The sequence below is a fragment of the Heliconius melpomene genome, chromosome 20 (assembly GCF_056956725.1).
Source record: "Heliconius melpomene rosina isolate 202511_hmr_F chromosome 20, ASM5695672v1, whole genome shotgun sequence".
Classification (NCBI taxonomy): Eukaryota; Metazoa; Arthropoda; class Insecta; order Lepidoptera; family Nymphalidae; genus Heliconius; species Heliconius melpomene.
The window spans coordinates 14,776,242-14,794,621 of record NC_140408.1 but is presented as its reverse complement, the minus strand read 5'-3'; the positions used below and the strand labels follow the sequence as shown (position 1 = coordinate 14,794,621).

Genomic DNA, 18,380 nt, shown 5'->3' with positions numbered 1-18,380 from the left:
AACGTAAAACGGATCAGAACATTAAAACTACACAAAACATGGCGTAGTTTGTTGAATGTCAATCTATCATCTAAAATGTGAAATAAATAAAAATGTTTAAACATATGAGTGATGTTATACCGTGCGTGGCTATTCTTCTGTCTGTTACACTAATATGTACGTATAAATATACAATAAACGACCATTTATAATTTAAAAAACAAATTTAATTAATTCATATATTTTGTTAAAAATCAACATTTAACGCTTTAAAATGCCTTGGTTTATAATAGATCGTAATAATTGGTTGTACACGCAGGATATTGAAGGATTTTCATTTATTTGTAAAATATATATTTTATATAGTCGAGGTCGGAAACTGAGTAGCTAAGAATGTAATAACATAACGGATTTTTTTCACATTCCTTTCTCTAAAATCTAGTTCTACTTAAATTTGCAAACGTATAATGTTCTTAAAACATATATGAAATAAGATTATTTAAGTGTAATTTAAAATTATTTAATTAAGTATTGTGAATTATAAATAAGATAGTTATATTTGAAAAAAAAAATTTTTTTATTAATATAAACAAAAAATCTACAAATTGACTGTTGAGCAAAATGTTATGTTATAGTACAGATTTTCATTTTTAATTATTTTTATTAGTTTGTCAAAACATAATTATTAAAGAAACTAAATATTTTCATATTTAACATTTAATATAATCCCACATTAATTAGGAATAGGGTTCTATTTAATTTGTATACATACAAATTAATAAGAGTATATTTTCCTTTAATGAAAATGTTATAGTTTTTTTCTTATTTTATCTTTTTAATGTAAATAAGCCAACTTAGTATTTTTTCATGGCTTCACACTGCGGGCAGAGGAACCAGGGAACTTAGTGCTAAGACACTCTTTCCAAATTATTATGCATTGCATGCATTCCACTCTTTCCACCAAATTCTGGATGCATTTCGTTTTGACTTAAACTACTTAGTTTTTTTGCCTTTTTATTTCATGCAAGTTCAGTTGGGGCTGAAATGTTGTAACATACATTATACATAAAAAATAAATTTATTTTGACAATTGAATGTGTGAGGACTCAGCAATATAACATTTACAATCAAATGCTCTGTTCTGTTTCTGTGCTATGATGATCTCAAAGTTATTGTTTCAATAACAATGCAAATATTAGTACAAATAAATTGTAAATACATAATTTACTTAAAAAAGACTTAAGCCTATTGTGAAGGCCATATTGAATCATTTATTTTCATTTCTTTGTTATGGCAAAACTAGACATAGTGTTCATTTTCACCACTCAACACAATATCACCATTAAGAAAGGAGTGTATTGGCATTAAGTTATATATGATTTTCCTGTTATATGCATTGTAAATATTAAATTTACATAAATAAGGTTTTTTTTGTCTTTTGCCACACATGCACATTATAATGCAGGGTTACCAGAGGTTAGTTATGGTTAAGAGACTACCTAAAAATAGAGAAATTGGACATAAGTCCTTTATCCTCTTACCAGAGTGAGGAGACAATTATAATTCACCCTGAGTGGGAATCAAAATCACAATTGTCACATTTACTGTCAGACTGTGACCTCAACAATAATAATGAAGATTTAAGGTCAATTTTGATCAATGTTTACTTGAAGGTTTGAAAGTACACAAACACATAAATTAGCATTTAAGGAAAGGCTATATATAATTGTCATTTTATTTTTAAATAAAACTTAAATTACACTGTTTTTTATATTTATTATGATACTTGTGTCTATGTTTACTTTTTTCTGTTATTATATATTTTTTTTGCTTTACTATTACTTAAGTTATATATATAGTTTTATTTAGTAAGCTACAATAGCTTTGTAGCAGTGAGACAGCATCTGGCTTTAAATGCGAGGGTTTTGTGTTCAATTCATACAAATAGAATTACTATTTAAAAATATTTTTATTTCTTAATTCTGGTAACAAGAAAAAGAAATGCTTAAAAAATTGGACAGAATGTGGAGGAAATAGGTGAGGACCTACTGTTAAATAGCTACACCATATAGAATCATTCTATTTCCAATTGTATTTACCTTTTATTTTAATACATTGGAAGAGTGTGTTATTATCAATTTAATAATACATAATAATTAATGACACTAATTTATAAATTGTGTGTGCAATGTAATGGTTACATAACTTGACATGTTGAAAATAGACCAGTTGATTGAATTTACTTAAAATGTATACAAAAACTAATGTTAAATTAATAAGTGAGAAGTAATAATATTATATATTATAATTGAAATTTAGCAATTTACTTGATTGATGCGGGATGCAGAACAGCTATAAATATTGAATTTGTAACTAATTTTTATTTGTACATATTTGATTAACTGATAGCATTGTACTATGAAAAATTACAATACAAGTATTTTCTTTAATATAAAGGCGTGAAGCTGTTTTTATTCTAGTAATCCTACCTATGTTTTATTTTTCAGGCAAAACCGAACCCCCCACACCCTACCTAGCGTTATACAGTCCAGGCGACACTGAGTATACAGATGTTTTAGTGAGACGAGCGTTTGATAACTTGACATTAGTGTGCGAAGTCAGAGGCGATGCTTCCTCGAGGGTCTACGTGTGGAACTATGTGAATGATAATGGCACTGATGGGGGCAGGTAAGAGGGAATTACAGAACTAGATCATTAGTTAGGGATTTTTATATTTAAAGTTATCTTAATGCAACAACAGCCTGTCAATGTCCTGGCCACTTTGAATAAAGATTATGATAGATTATTTCCATATTTTGTATCTAAAATAACAAAGTTGGTACAAACGGTACTAAGTTTTGCCACCTTTCAGGTAATGCAGCAGGTGCTTGCAGCTTTTACACTTTTAGGTTCTCTTTGTATTTCACTCCACCTAATGAGACAAATGTATGATAACTTGACAGTAAGTCAGTTAATGTAAAACTACGTAAATCATAATGGCACTAATATGTTGGTGTTGAGGTTAAGGGAGAAATATAATCAATACTCTCTCGCTCGCTCATTTCGTTAACGTTACTCATTAGGTATTTTATAGTATAATCTTTTCAACCTTTTCAGGCCATTCTCTCTAACTCCGTCAACGAGTCCGTCCCCAAACAGCACGTTAGAAAGAACCTTCCTCCAGCCATCAGATAGTGGACACTACATGTGTTCAGCCCCACCATTCAGTATCACAAAGTACATATTGGTTCAGCCGAGAGGTAAATAGCGAATTTGTTACATTTGGTGATTTTTTCACGTGAAAGGTTTTTTTTTTCACGTATTCCAGAGGATGTCCTGACTAATATCTGTCCGATATTTACTTGTGGGCATACGGGTACGCGACCCCGGATCCTCGAGCCGCCACTCTTACATCCTCATCCAGTCCGTAAGAATGGTGTCCTAACTCCCCCCCTTCCCCTCCTCTTTTCCTTAGCTCCCTCCTTTTACCTATCCTACCCCTTCTTTTTTCCTCTCCCTTCGGTTTTTCCCCACAAAGGGGTTTTGGAGGTCAGACGGCAGTCGCTCCATTTAAAAACCGCCAACCGTCACTTAAATGGACCGACAACGAAACATAAGACTGGGTACGGCTAGGGCGTCGCCGCAAAACGACGCGCAGGCACATCGCCCTACACCTGCGACAAGTGGGCAAGGGCTACCGTGTCATGTACGGGCACGGCTAAAGACGCTAGTACCCAGAAGGAAACTCCGCTTTGCAACGTGGAATATTGGCTCTCTGACCGGACGATACAGGGAACTCGCAGATGTACTCATGAGACGTCGGGTCCAGTGTGCTTTCCTCCAGGAAACACGCTGGAAGGGCAATAAGTCCCGTAACATCGGACAGGGTTACCGGCTTATATACACTGGGTCACCTTCGGGTAGAAACGGTGTAGCGGTAGTGCTTTCTGAAGAGCTTCAGAATGGGCTCCTTGAAGTTGACCGTCGCTCCGACCGCTTGATGCGAGTGAGGGTACTGATTGAGGGCGTCATTACAAACTTAATCAGTGCCTATGCTTCCCAGGCGGGATGTAGCGCGGCCGAAAAGGAGACATTCTGGGAGCAGTATAAAGGGGTGCTACTTGCTGTGCCGTCTACCGAAGTGGTCTTAGTTGGGGGGGACTTGAACGAGCACGTCGGTAGGGCTGCTGAGCCGTATGAACGTGTTCACGGGGGTTTTGGGCACGGTCTTCGCAATGCAGAGGGAGAAAACATTCTGAGAACCTGTATTGCGTCTGATCTGGCCGTCGTGAATACGTTCTTCCAAAAGAATTCTCAGCACCTTATCACGTATAAGTGCGGGTCCCACTCAACTCAAATAGACTACTTATTGACCAGACGGTGTCATATGGGCAGGGTAACTAACTGTAAGGTCATTCCAGGCGAAATCCTAACGGCCCAACATCGTCTTCTTATCATGGACTTTAACGTCACTCCGAAGAAGAAAGTAGCCGAGAAACGTAGGCCTCGGATCAAGTGGTGGTTGCTGAATGGACCGATGCAGACCGACTTCCTGGCAGAGGTGAAAAGTCATAGTCTTTCGACTAACACCGAGACTACTCAGGATGCTTGGGATCGGGCTCAGTCGGCAATCATTGCGGCAGGCAGGCGAGTTCTTGGCGTTTCTAGGGGAGGACGTGTCATCGACAAGGAGACATGGTGGTGGAATGACGAGGTCCAGGAGGTGTCTCGTGAAAAGAAGGCTGCCTTTAAGAAGTGGCAGGAATCCAACTCTCCTGAAGACACAGTAGCTAAACGTGCCAGTAAAAGAGCTGTAGCCAGAGCCCGCAGTGAGAGTTTGTCACCATTGTTTGATAAACTTGAAACTGTGGAGGGGCAGAAGCTCATTTACAAACTGGCACGTTCCCGGGATAAAGTGACGCAAGATATCGCAAAATGTCTTTGCGTCAGAGATTCCCAGGGCACGCTGCTCTGTAATCATGACTCTGTGAAGGAGAGGTGGCAAAGCTACTTCCAGGAGTTGCTGAATACTCAGCACTCATGCAGTCTTCATCACGACCCACCGCCTAACCTCGGACTTATTGCCCCAATAACCCTTGACGAAACACGTAATTGCCTTCGACGCATGAAGAACGGAAAAGCGGTGGGACCTGACGACATTCCGATCGAAGCGTGGAAATCGTTGGGCTCTCTTGTTGTGCTCATGCTTACTGACCTTTTTAACCATATCTTAAACACTGGTAAGATGCCGCATCAGTGGCGGCTTAGCTTTATTACCCCTATTTACAAGGGAAGGGAGAGTGTTCAAGATTGTGGTAGTTATAGGGGCATTAAGCTTATGAATCATACCATGAAGCTCTTCGAGCGCATGATCGACCTCAGGCTCCGCCGAGAGCGTACTGTCTCTGAGTCTCAATATGGATTTCAGCCAGGATCGGGCACCATGGACGCCATTTTCGCCCTCAGAACTTTGATGGAGGCATACAGGGAAAAAAGGAGAGCTCTGCACGTGGCCTTTTTAGATCTGCAGAAGGCCTTTGACTGTGTGCCTCGTCAGTGTATCTGGTGGGCATTGCGATCCAAAGGGATCCCTGAGGCCTATATTGAGATTATCAGAGACATGTACCACGATTCCGCTTCTATGGTTAGGACTGCTGTTGGCGACACTAGACCCTTCCCGATTACAATGGGGATTCACCAGGGCCCGGCTCTTAGTCCGTTCTTATTCAATGTAGTGCTCGATACTGTCTCGGCTCACATCCAGGACCAGCCTCCATGGCTGATGATGTATGCCGACGACATAGCACTCATTGCCGAGAACCGACTGACGCTGGAGCGTAAAGTGAACCTCTGGAAGGGTACGCTTGAGAACGGCGGTCTTAAACTAAATGTGTCGAAGACAGAGTACATGGCCTGCGGGAGCCGGGACTCGAGCAGCATCCTTATAGGTCCTGAGCCAGCCGTTAAGTCGGAGAAGTTCAGGTACCTTGGATCTGTTATGCACGAGTCTGGAGGCATCGACCACGATGTCCATGGCCGGATAAGCGCTGCCTGGGCCAAATGGCGGGAGGTCACTGGTGTGGTCTGCGACCGCAGAATACCGCCCAAGCTCAAGGGGCTGATATACAAGAGCATCGTCCGACCGGTTCTTTTATACGGCAGCGAATGTTGGCCAGCACTATCTCGGCACACTCAGGAGCTTCACGTCACGGAAATGAAGATGCTGAGGTGGATGTGCGGCGTAACGTGGTCTGACCGCATGCGCAACACGTTCATTCGAGGTAGTCTTGGGGTCCGTGACGTAGCGGATAAGCTCCAAGAGCGTCGCTTGAGACGGTTTGGCCACGTTACGCGCCGGCCTAAGAACTATGTCGGACGCAAGTGCCTTGCTATACCAGTTCCTGGGGCGCGACCTCCCGGACGCCCAAGGAAGCGCTGGTTGGATGTCGTGATGCAGGATATGAGAGCCAATGGTCTAACCACCGAGGACGCAAAAGATCGTGCAAAGTGGAGTAGGTTAAGTAGGAAGGCAGACCCTGGTAATAGCCGGGATTAATGCCAGGAAGAAGAAGAAGAAGAAGGTGATTTTTTCACGTTTTTCCCATAGCAGTACGGTAGAGGGATTATCTAGTGCTGAGACGCATTGTTCCCCATGCGCAATCCAATTTTTGAGTTATTACGTGTTAGAGTAAAAAATTGATAATAAATTGAATATAGTCATTTTTCTTCAGTGGGCACCGAAGTGCAACGTTGTGTTCCGCCTCATAAAAGTTAATTGACAACGGATTGTCTTTACACTATGTTGCAGGTCCCACGCATTGCGCGCGCGGCGCCTTCCGCTGCGGCGCGCGTTGCGTGCTGCCCGCGTACGTGTGCGACGGGCGCCGTGACTGCGCGCACGCAGAGGACGAGGCTCCGCCCATGTGTGCCGCGCAGCCCTGCGCAGGTACACACACACACACACACACACACATATATATACACACAACTCACGCGCGTGTGTTGTGTCATGTGTGTTACTGTCAATAATGTTATCCAAAATAAGAAGTTTCATCCTTCATTTTTCGAACGTGAAACAATTTACCACCAGTTCACTAAAGTTCAGACTCAGACCTGAAAAGTGCCAGCGCAAGAAACGAGGGACTTTTTTTACGGTTTATGGTTATATTTTGTATGGTTATATAAAATACAATTTTGTTAATATGACTTAAATGAAATAAAACATCACCTATGTAAATCATTATCTAGATTTCATTGACTTTTTTTCTGCATAAGTCCTGAAATTTGGTGCAATATAAATGTATATTTCACTCCATATAAAATTTTATGTAAAAAGACCTATCATACAAAAATAATAATCAAAATCCTTTTACGACTTGCTGAGTAATCGCGTAACAAATATACAGTCGAAATAAATACCTCCTTCAAGACTGTATGCCCCGCAGGCGCGGATAAACTGAACTGCTCGTCGGGGCGCTGCATCCCGGAGGCGGCATGCTGCCGCGGCACGCCGCTGTGCCGCCAGCCCGCCTGCTGCGACGAACACCCCCTGCACTCCACCGTCGAGGGTGAGAGCACACACACAGAGATAGACAAACATATATATTCTTTGTAGGGACAATTCTGCTTCTTGTGATTCTACTTCTAGTAAAAAATTAAAAAAAAAAACACTTCACAACGATATTCACAATGTTATATAAGCTTTTAAAGGTCAAAAATGTGTTTCGTTAGAATGCTACTCCTCCTAGACCATTAAACCAACAGCTTTGAAATATTGCAGGAATGTTGTGGACGACAAGGTGATCCAGCGATCCAGCGTTTGGTTGTGGTTGTTAATTCTAATTGTACTTTTTGAGTAAATGGTCAAAATGTATCCCATAGAGTGAAACTATGGAACGTTTTGAAATTCACGCGCACAGCTTGAACTTGGACCAACCTAACTCAGCGTTTGCGGACAAAGCAAGCGGATTTTGCGCAACATAGCTTCGTTCAGCTCTACCCGCCGTGCACAGCATGTGGCGAATCCTTGTAATATATATAAATAATAATATAATTTTATATATTTTTCACTTACAGGTTATGTAGAAGTGGAATATCCTCCCCTATTTGAAGATAGACATGCTCCAGATGAGTATGGGTTCATACAGTCCACTATATACACTGTTACCGGTAGATATATCTTTCAATTATATTTGTTTTTTCTTTTAATAAAATTGTGTTCGTGGATTCTAAGTGCTATATGATTATACATATTAAATATTTTATTTCCTCAAATGGAACTCGAACCCAAATCTTTTACGTTTCACAGCCATGCTTGTGCTCCTGCGTCATGACTGGCCTTCGTTGTTTATTTTTATTTCTGTTTTATTTTGGATTTTGAGGCTGTTTATATATGGATTAATCTGCGTCTTTTTGCGACGCCCTGATTGTAAACGTTTCTGAGTTGAATTCCTACTCAAGGGGTCAAATAAAATGTTTAATATTTTCATGTTCTCTGGTAACGTAGCAAATAGCTCTCAACACGCAATGCTTTACAAATTTGGCAGAAAGTGGCGTACGACAATATCTTAATTAGGAACGGACTGTAGTATTAAACTAGATTCCCAGATTCTTCCTGTTTACCGGGTTGCTATCGGCGGGATACAGTATACAGTTTGGAATACCTCTCCCCAAGTAATAATGGAACAACATACAGTCGCACGTCATTAATTTCTTAATTTTCTTTATCAACAGCATGTGCACTAATATTTATGATAGCGGTAGTGTTGCTAGTCTCCGCTCTCTGCAAGATGCACCTCAAGAGAGCAGCACTACGTGGTTACGCGCACGCACATCGAGCCACGGCACATCATTATGCGGTGAGATTTAAACCTGTTACCTCCTTGTATTATTATTGTTTTTTAATTAAACTGAGGAAACTAATAACTTTAACAATATATACACCAAACAGTTAACACATAATAATATTATAATTTTAGTTGAAGTAAAGTTTTTTTAAACGCTATTTTTTTAAGAAAGAGCCCGTCGTATCGCAGTGGTACGGTGTCTGATTGTCGGCTGTGGGTTCAATTCCCATTATGTTATTAACTTAATTATTTTCATATCTCTGTTCTGTGCTTTAACTTACCAAGTTAAAGCGTGGTGTTTGTGCTCTTCGTTATAATTGAAATTATAAATCATATCTACTATCATTTATCTATTAAAATATGTATAATTATACATATGTATAATTTATATCTTTACTCTTTCAGGCCCGTTACCCACCACGCTATGAATCTACAAGATTATTAGACGCCGGAGCGCCCACCACTCCAGTTAGAAGTGTACAAGTTGCTGTTAGTATATTTATTTATATACTTTTATTTGTTTATGTTTATCTATATGTACACATATATATACTAGTGGACCCGAACGCGGCAACGCCCGTTTGATCTATACGAATATTTATTAAATATATTTATGAAATTATTTTCAGTTTTCAATAGATGCGTTAAGCAAGCTCATTTTGGGTGACGTTTTCTAACAAGAAACTTTGCAAATCGTTGCTTAGCAACAGTCGCATAGCGACGGTTGTTTTTAACATGGCGGAATAAATTACATGTCCTTTAATAAGTATTTTAATATAGTGGTATATATCGAAAATATCACAAATATGAGAAATAAAAGTATCCTATGTTCATCCAGAGACCCTCAAGTATCTCTATATGAGTATTTTATCCCAATTAAATTAGCGGTATGGCCCTCATTGCGTAAAAGACAAACAAACAGAGTTACTTTCGAATTTATAATATAGGTATGCATATATATATATATATATTAACTAAACACTTGAGGCCGTCGTGGCCCGGTGGTACAAATGTGTGACGAAACGTGATGGTTATGGGTTCGATTTGCCCTTCCCTTCCCCGGGGAATTAGGGGAGTTGTTTTAGCCTTACACTGAATGCAGCACATAGCAGGGTAGGCAGAGCGAATATAGTCTTAAGACATCCAGTTTCCATTTTTCGGCTGAATTGTGGAGGCATTGCATGTTGAGTGGCGGAACGCCGCACTTTGCTACGACACCAGAGCGACGGTTGCGTTTACAGTCACACGCTTGTAACCCTATGCCGTGACTGGCCTCAATGAAATATTAAATATTGTCATTTCCATGCTCAGGTAACAAAGCAAAACGTGGAGTTGTGTTCCGCAACGTATACGCAATGAAAGTCTTAACACTAGGTTCCCTCTGCTTACCCTATTTTCCCGCAGTATCATGTGCGTGAATTCCAGCTACTATCAGAATTTTATACATTTTCTAAAATATATTTACATATTTATTCTTCAATGTGGAATACCTATTTTTAGAGTTTTTAGCCCATGTGTACAAAATGAAGTTGCCAATATATTATTTACTTTTTTTGTTTCCAGGAGCCACCCACGTCTCCTCCATCCCGGCCTGAGTTGTCAGGTTCTCAGGGGTTTGGTTTGTCTAGATTGTCTGCCATGTTCTGTTCCAGATATAGACAGGTTGGTTTTTTTATTTATAAATATGTATGTAAGTATAGATTTTATTATATTTTAATTTTATTATATTTTTTGGCTTTACGCTGTTATTTTATAATTGTTACAATTATTTTCTACCCTGCTTTGGGCATAACAGGGCAGACACTGGGAACCTAATGTTAAGACATTTCGTAAAAAATAATTGATTCCAATGAAGGAATTGAACTCCCAACTCTCCGTCTCTCAACTCTCTCTCGTCAGACGCGAAATTTATGTGATTAATCTAAATAATAATTTTGAAAAAATGCAGGTGCCAACACAATGTTGCGAAGTCGAAATGACAGATGTCAGATCGACATCTCTAAACAGTTCCCCTACGCGTAATCGAACGGACGACCTCGAATATCGATCACCAACCTACTGCGATTCCGATATATACACTAACCCAGACCTGTCGCCAAGAGATTTGAATTATATGTCTACGCCATTAGAATTCTTCCGACGAAGAACTCTACGACGAAACACGTTAGACAGGGTAATAGACCAACTGACAGTGCAACGGCCGTTAACGCTGCATCTGGGAAGGTTCCAATTGAACCTGCCGAGGCTGGGCAGGTCCGAGACACGTCCGGACACGCCCAACGTGGCGGAGATCAATATAGACGAATTGGATTTCGTTCGTCTAAATTCTAACGATACGTACACGTTGAATGGTCGTACTATAAGATTGTTGGGGGCGAATTTTGAAAACTTTGAAAATTATCACCTAAATGGATCTAGACCGCCTCCGTATAATGAAGCGATGAGACATAAATATGGCCCCCCGCCGGAGTATTTGAGTCGAGAAGCGATTAATGATAGTAATGATAACGAGAATGAAGCTAGAACTAATGTTGAAATGCCGCCATGCTATGAGGATTTAGCTTCCGGTGTGGATAACAATGCTAATGATATAACGGTTAATGTAATTGATGTAAGTGATGGTAATAATGACAATAATGATAATAACTTGTTCGTTAATACGGCTAATTCGGTAAATAATGATGTTAATCAAACGGTTGATTCCGTTAATTCGGTTAATAATGATGATAACCGAACGGTTAATTCTATTAATGCGATTAATAATAATAATGATAATGATCCAACTAGTGATGTTCCAGAAAGTATAAGTTCAGTTATAGATAATTTGCCAGCGATAGATAGTGATGTGAATGCTAACGATACTTATGATAATTCTATTAGTGTTCAGTAGATTTTTTTTTATTTAGCTTTTTTTACAACGAAAGTTTAGATTATATAAAATGAAAATTCTTGATATTTTTCATAATATTCTATTTTATTATAGTTTTAAAATGTATGAAATATCGTCCGTAAAAAACTGAATATCACACAAATAAATAAAACCTAGTGTTTTTTTAATAATATTTACATTAATTGCAAGATTAAAAAAAAATAGTAATTACAAAAAACTCAAAAAAATCAAGCGGCTGTATTTCAAAAAGTAGTTGATAAGAATATGTTTTTGATTAGAATTTTATAAATCATGACATTTGAAGCAATATATATACAGTCGAAACCCGATTAACCAGATTGATTATTAACGATTTTCCGGTTAATTAAAAACTGGACCTAAACTATGAAATAATACCCAAACACAGTTTCGCCCACTTAAACTCATTGTTTTATTATAGCCAAATTATACAAAATGTTTTCATAAATTGTAGCGTATGTGGTATTCTGATGTATAAGCTATATTACTGTAAAGTTTCATTTAAATCTATTTGGTACTTTTTGCTTGAAATTGGAACAAACATCTATCCTCACAAACTTTTAAATTTATAATGTTAGTAGGATAGGATTGGTAAAATATTAGTAATGTTTCTTATTTTTTTATTTGGTAATCCGGACAATAACCAATCATTATAATTGATAGCCGTCTAATCGAGTCTCTGCTGTAAATATATATTTCAATAATAATAAAAAGTGCCTTAAAACAACAAATGAACTAGTCACAATGGCTTTTTGCTTACACAGTAGCTGTCAATGTATATTTTTTTAAATAATGGTCACTAAAAAAATGAAAGATAATAAATATTATTTGTGCGTGTATATTTTTAATCTGTAAATGCTTTAGCCCAGTTCTAATATGTTTAATATTAAAAAAGGCATTAAAATTGTATGTAGTTGTCTATATGTTTATTGCGTTCTTTTATTATTAACATTTTTTCAAATTTGGTTTATATTTTTTTTATTCAATAAATGGTTAATCTATAAAAAACATGTGCCTTGGGAATTACTGAACAGGTTTTAGTCTAAAAAAATAGAAGTAGTGATGTGTTGACTAGTGTTGTATATGTATATATTAGTATTCTACCTCTATACATTACAATGACCAAATGTGCTTTACAATTTTAAATATCAACAAAAAAATAATGATTGAATCATTTCGTTTTTTCTTCACGTCTAGTCGATTTAAAAATACTCCATTCCAATTTTATTTGCCGATTTTATTGTGTTCAGCCATAATAAAAACTGCCATATAATTATATTAGTTTATAATAATAATAAAAAATACATATGGCATAATGTTGTACCTTTGACTTTCAAAACGAAATGATCCAATACATTACTGTCACACTTAGTGTTAAGTATTAAGTAATAAAAAAATGTATATAATAAAAAACATTGTTTTAAATTCCATTTTTTAGTATCATTTTGTATAAAAAATACTTCTTTAGTACTTACATAAGAATCTTAAAATTGATAACAAATCTGTCCATTTTTAATTTTATAATAAAATTTTGACTAAAAAGACAATAAAATTATGGAATTGATCTAATAATATGTATTTTTCGATTTTTTTTTAAATATGATTGTGCGTATTAAAAAACAGAAATAACATTTAAATTTAGTATTTAGTGTATATTTAAATTACTTGCCTAGTTTATTTGTTAAAAACTTGCCATGGTATAATAATATAGATATTTTATAATATAACATCTTTATTTACAGACTGTAATGAATACGGGTGAATGTTTATGGGTTCATTGTATACTCAGGGGAATTAATATTTTTTGTCTCCGCTCTAGAAGCAAGACAATGTGCGGCGTTGAGTTACACCACTCAGCACAAAAGGAAGAAAGTGCATATTAAAAAATAAAGATAATTCTAACTTAACATTTGATATTTTAAAAAACGTAATTGAAAATGGAATTAAAAGGGAAAAATGATAAGCGAAGATATTTTATTTTTCATATTTAATTACGTTAAAAATAAAGTAATTAAATATGAAAAATAAATTCGCTTCGGTTGTAAATGGTTTTTTTTTTACAACTAAAAGAATTTGAGGCCGTCTTGGCGCCGGGTTACAACCGTGCGACTGGAAACGGGACGGTGTGGTGGACTCTGCCTACCCTGCTATGTCAGGGATACAGGGACAAACTAAAAAAAACATTAAAATGACTTTATTTATATTATAATATATCTATATACATACAGATAATAATTATCATTTGTTTCAGATATCGATATTTGTTTTCTTAAACAGTACTTTTTACACGTCAATAGACTAACGCCCAATGTTAATAATGTATCTCCTATCTCCAGTTAACGTCAATCTTGTATTGTCCGACATGTCTATCCAATCACTAACCTGCACGCCATCTTCCATCTCTGTCTATTTCAATCTATGGTTGCAATTTATGGATTAGGATTGATTATTAACATAGGGCGTAAATGTACTTAAAACTCACACATTGCAACATCACGTTTTTAGTTGAAACTAAAATTTTAAAAAAAAAGGTTCTTACTGTTTTTATGTAAATAGGATCTGATGTAAAATATTAATTTCATGATTTTCATAAGTTTCTTTTAAATTACAAAGCGAATATTTTGTAGTACTTTCTTTTTGTTACGAAAGAAAACAGAAAGACATAACGATGATAGATATCTGTTAAGTAATTTAACGGGAACTTATCTAGGAGTTATGAATTTGGTTATAAATCTTGTGATAGTTAAAATAAATATATATTACGTATACATATAAGTCAATAAATTTTTATGTATAGTTTCTAATACTAAAATTTTGTATAAGAATAAGAACATATAGCTTAGTTGTTTAGAAATATATAAAAGAGGTGTAAAAATTGTCTCATATAAAAAAAACGAATATATTATATTGTTTATTCATTATTATCTTTTGCAAGTGCGTTTTGAATCGTTAAGTAATTGTGCCCGTGGGTGTAGGAAGAGCTAGGACTGGGTGGCCCGTGCCCACCCCAGAATAGTCTAAGGCCACCCGAGAAATTTTACTTACAAAAAAATTGTCACAAGAAAATTGGAAAAACAACTTTTACAGGAACATATCCGTTCAAATGTAAAGTTTTTATACAAAATTTTAGTATTTAAATGGTTAAATTTAAATTGTTATATATATATATATAAGTAGAACAAAGCACGTGAACAATAATGTAACATATCACCAATTTTACGGCTTTTTTGAAGTGTTGAGTAAAAAAAATGTTATATTTTGTAAAAACAGTTTTTTCTTGGAATAGTGTGATTTTAAACAAATATTAAAATTGATCATAATTACATAATATAGTTTTTTTTGTGAATTTGAGGTTTGGAAGGAAAACCAAATAATCAAATGAATGAGAAAAAAATGTAAAATGAAATCGGCACAGTTAATTAAAAGGCGGCCACTGCCACCGTAGTGGTCGCCGACCGTAGTGTAGTGTACTATTAAATATTAACATCAGGTCAGTGTTATCACTTTAATGAAGCACCTCAAGGTTGTCAAATTTTGGTGTATTATAACTCTATGCGTTTTCTTAATTATGAGATAACATCTAACTGTAAACGCGACGATTGCAGCTTCGATACCCACTTGATGGAACTATTTATATCAAAGTTTTTAACTCTAAAATAAACGGCTTTTTGTATATACTAACATACGCTCCGTTTATATTAACAAAAAAACATAATTTTTACATAAAGTCACACCGTTCTAAAACAAACATTGTTAGTTAATATTTATTACATTAAATAAATAGATGATTATAAATATTTGTAGTAATGTTCTGTTTAATCGCTCATTTTGAATAATCGACTTCGAAAATCATTTGTAATCATCAATTTATATCGATATTGTTATAGTACAAAGCCTTGCAAATGCCTTACAGCTAATTAAGTATAAACAAAATAAATATATGTTTTAGAATATTGTTGTTTTATTTTGTTCTTTTATATATTTAAAACAATATTACCTTTGGACCCTTTACCAAGAAATAATGTCTGATGTTAGAATATTTTCAATGATTGTGCTTTTAATTCCTATTCTGACAATTTAGCGTTATTTTTTAAATAAAAAAAGATATAACCAAATAAAGTAAACGCGACGGTGATGGGGAACTAAATATTTATTAAACATTATTCATCGCTCTAGTAATTCGTCTCGTCTCGTATTTTATTTTAAACAAATAAATCACTTAAAAATGTTTCTGTCTCTCATTGTTTTCCATATAAGAATATGTTTAACAGTTAACAGGCATATCGGACCGAGAACGAATGACTGCCACTATAGTGTGAATCCTCCCTAATTATTGTAACTCAATAGATTATGGCCTGCGGTCAGAGTTAGGTACCTCCTGCACTATGGAATATGTCTGGTGTCATAGAAAACTCTCCATTTCCATTTGGCCACAGCCGCTTAGTCCGCGCAGCAAGTTCAATTCCAACGCCATCTATAAAGTAACTAAAAGCAAGCTGCTTCCAAAATATAACCCCAAGATGTCGCTATTTTCAATGAACACAAAAGATCAATACAGGATGCCGTATCAATGAATGAGAGATGAATTATATTATTTCGGTCGCTCATTCATATGCGTCGTATATTTGGGAGACGTGGTTATCTACATTGTATGACATTACATTGACTAGGTATAAAATACGTACCTACCTAATAGTAGAATGTTTTAGTATGGTTGGTAGTGAGAACATAGTGTTAAGGCACTCCGTTCTCCGGTTTTATGATTATTGAAATGTCTTAATGGGAGGTTATATTGAAATGTCTTAATGGGAGGCTTAACGGAGTGGTTTAGCACTAGGTTTTAAGAATCTTAAAACCTAGCTATATGAGGGAAAAAATATTAGGTTTAGAATGGTTGACATTATGAACAGAACGCTATGGCTCAGAAAACTATGAAATTGAATATATTTTATGCTATAAATTTAATTGAGTTGACATCGAAATTACAAGTACAACTATCGTATCATATTTAGCGAAAGGAAAAACCGCGTGACCTTTTATTTTCAAGCCCAAAGACTGAAGTTGAAGAAGTTGATGAATTATTTTCATTTCATCGCCCTAGTTAGAATACAAAGCGCGTCTTTGTATTTCGTCATTCGACACACAATATTTCGAAAAGAAAGAAGTGCGATGCGTGGGGATCAGATTGTTTTAACACTAGGTTATCTCTGCCTATCCTGTTATACAGGTGGAAGAGGCAGCGCTCCTTTTACTGAAACTGCATATAGGGTAAAATATTTCAAACCCAGAATTTAAAAAAACGATCAAGGTACCTCAACGATTTGGACGTAGGATTTTTTTTTTCATTTCACGATTTTTATCCATACCTGTATTTCGTGTCACGCACACGTTGCCGCTTTGACAGGTAAGTGTGTATGTGTGTCTATGTTATACTTTACAAATGGCGTTTTATTTTAAAACGATAATTTTTTTATTTATTTTGTTTGAAAAAAAACTTTTTCATTTTTGAAAATTTTTTTTTCCGAATTATATTAGGCTTTTATAGAGTAGTTAAAACTGTAGTTTCATTTAAAGTGGCGCTGACAATTCCACCCTGTATAATGCCAAATACGTAACGTAAATTAAATATGTCATTTCCTCGAGTGGGAATCGAATCCACAACCTATCGCATTTACAGTCACACACTTGTGCCCCTGCGCCGCGACTGGTCTCTATGCATTAAAAATTCAAATACTTTTATGTTTAAAAATACGTACATAAAATTTTTGTTCTGTTCTGTTCTTATATTACGGCACCCCGAGCGTGCTTTACATAAAATATGTAACATTAGACGTACGACAACATGACTAAGTCAAAATGGATGTAATTTGAATATTCTGAATAGGTCTAGTCTACTAGGTCATTTATTTAAAAAAAAGATTAAATCCTTAAATTATTTTTCTCTTTTTATTTCAGTTTACTGTATAGATACCGAATATACAAAGACAAAAGTAGACAAAGGGAATCTAAATAGAAGGTATTAAAAAACTATTTTTTTCTGGATAGTCCATTTATGAAGGAAGCCTATACTTATTTTTCCTATCTATAATATTTCTTGGCTACGTTATATTAGGTCAATGTAACCCACTGTACCTGAGATCAGAGTTACCACCTACCGCTTAAATTGTGTCATGGGTGTCATGTGTCATAAGCAGTAGTTATTTTCAGTTGACCACACGAGAAAAACTTAATGTAAAAGCTAGTACCTTACAATTATTATATGAAAATCGATTATAATTTATGTTAATACTCAAATAAATGAGCAAGTGATCCAGTTAAGTTTGTTAAGCAATTTAATATTTTATCTTCACGTATTTTAATGTAAATATTTAAGACGACTGCAAAAAAGTCACGATAGTCACACAATTTAATTCTTGTATATATTTTTTCTGTTCTTAACTTATAAAATGTTTTAATTATATATTGCATAGTGTAAAACATAAAATACTTACGTTTTTGTTCTTTGCTGGCGCGCTAAAATTTTGTTTCGGCGGGAAAAAATCGATATTCTCGTCTGACGTATTTCTATAACTCATTTGAAATTGCCGCGTATGACGTAAAACTAACCTCTGACGTCACGCGCCCTCTACATATAACTAACTCGCTCG

The 18,380-nt window shown here is 35.7% G+C and overlaps 1 protein-coding gene across 2 annotated transcripts; it reads left to right on the top strand.

Moving 5' to 3' along the window:
• Positions 1–2: 2 nt before the first annotated feature.
• LOC146528172 (uncharacterized) lies at positions 3–15,684 on the top strand. 2 transcript variants are annotated; one of them, XM_085203964.1, is made up of 11 exons: positions 3–156; positions 2,487–2,667; positions 3,097–3,239; positions 6,788–6,925; positions 7,425–7,547; positions 8,056–8,148; positions 8,713–8,837; positions 9,231–9,314; positions 10,389–10,487; positions 10,774–11,436; positions 13,985–15,684. In XM_085203964.1, the coding sequence occupies exons 1-11, from the start codon at positions 93–95 to the stop codon at positions 14,033–14,035; spliced, it is 1,764 nt and encodes a 587-aa protein (XP_085060090.1). In that variant the 5' UTR covers positions 3–92; the 3' UTR covers positions 14,036–15,684. The 2 variants fall into 2 exon arrangements, with proteins under 2 accessions (XP_085060090.1, XP_085060089.1); XM_085203963.1 differs by having other exon boundaries at positions 10,774–15,684.
• The last annotated feature ends 2,696 nt before the right edge of the window (positions 15,685–18,380 follow it).

Coding starts and splice junctions, on each gene's coding strand:
- LOC146528172 (XM_085203963.1), top strand. CDS start 93: ATGTTTAAACATATGAGTGATGTTATACCGTGCGTGGCTATTCTTCTG. Junction 3,240..6,787: donor CATATTGGTTCAGCCGAGAG/GTAAATAGCGAA, acceptor ACTATGTTGCAG/GTCCCACGCATTGCGCGCGC. Junction 8,149..8,712: donor CACTATATACACTGTTACCG/GTAGATATATCT, acceptor CTTTATCAACAG/CATGTGCACTAATATTTATG.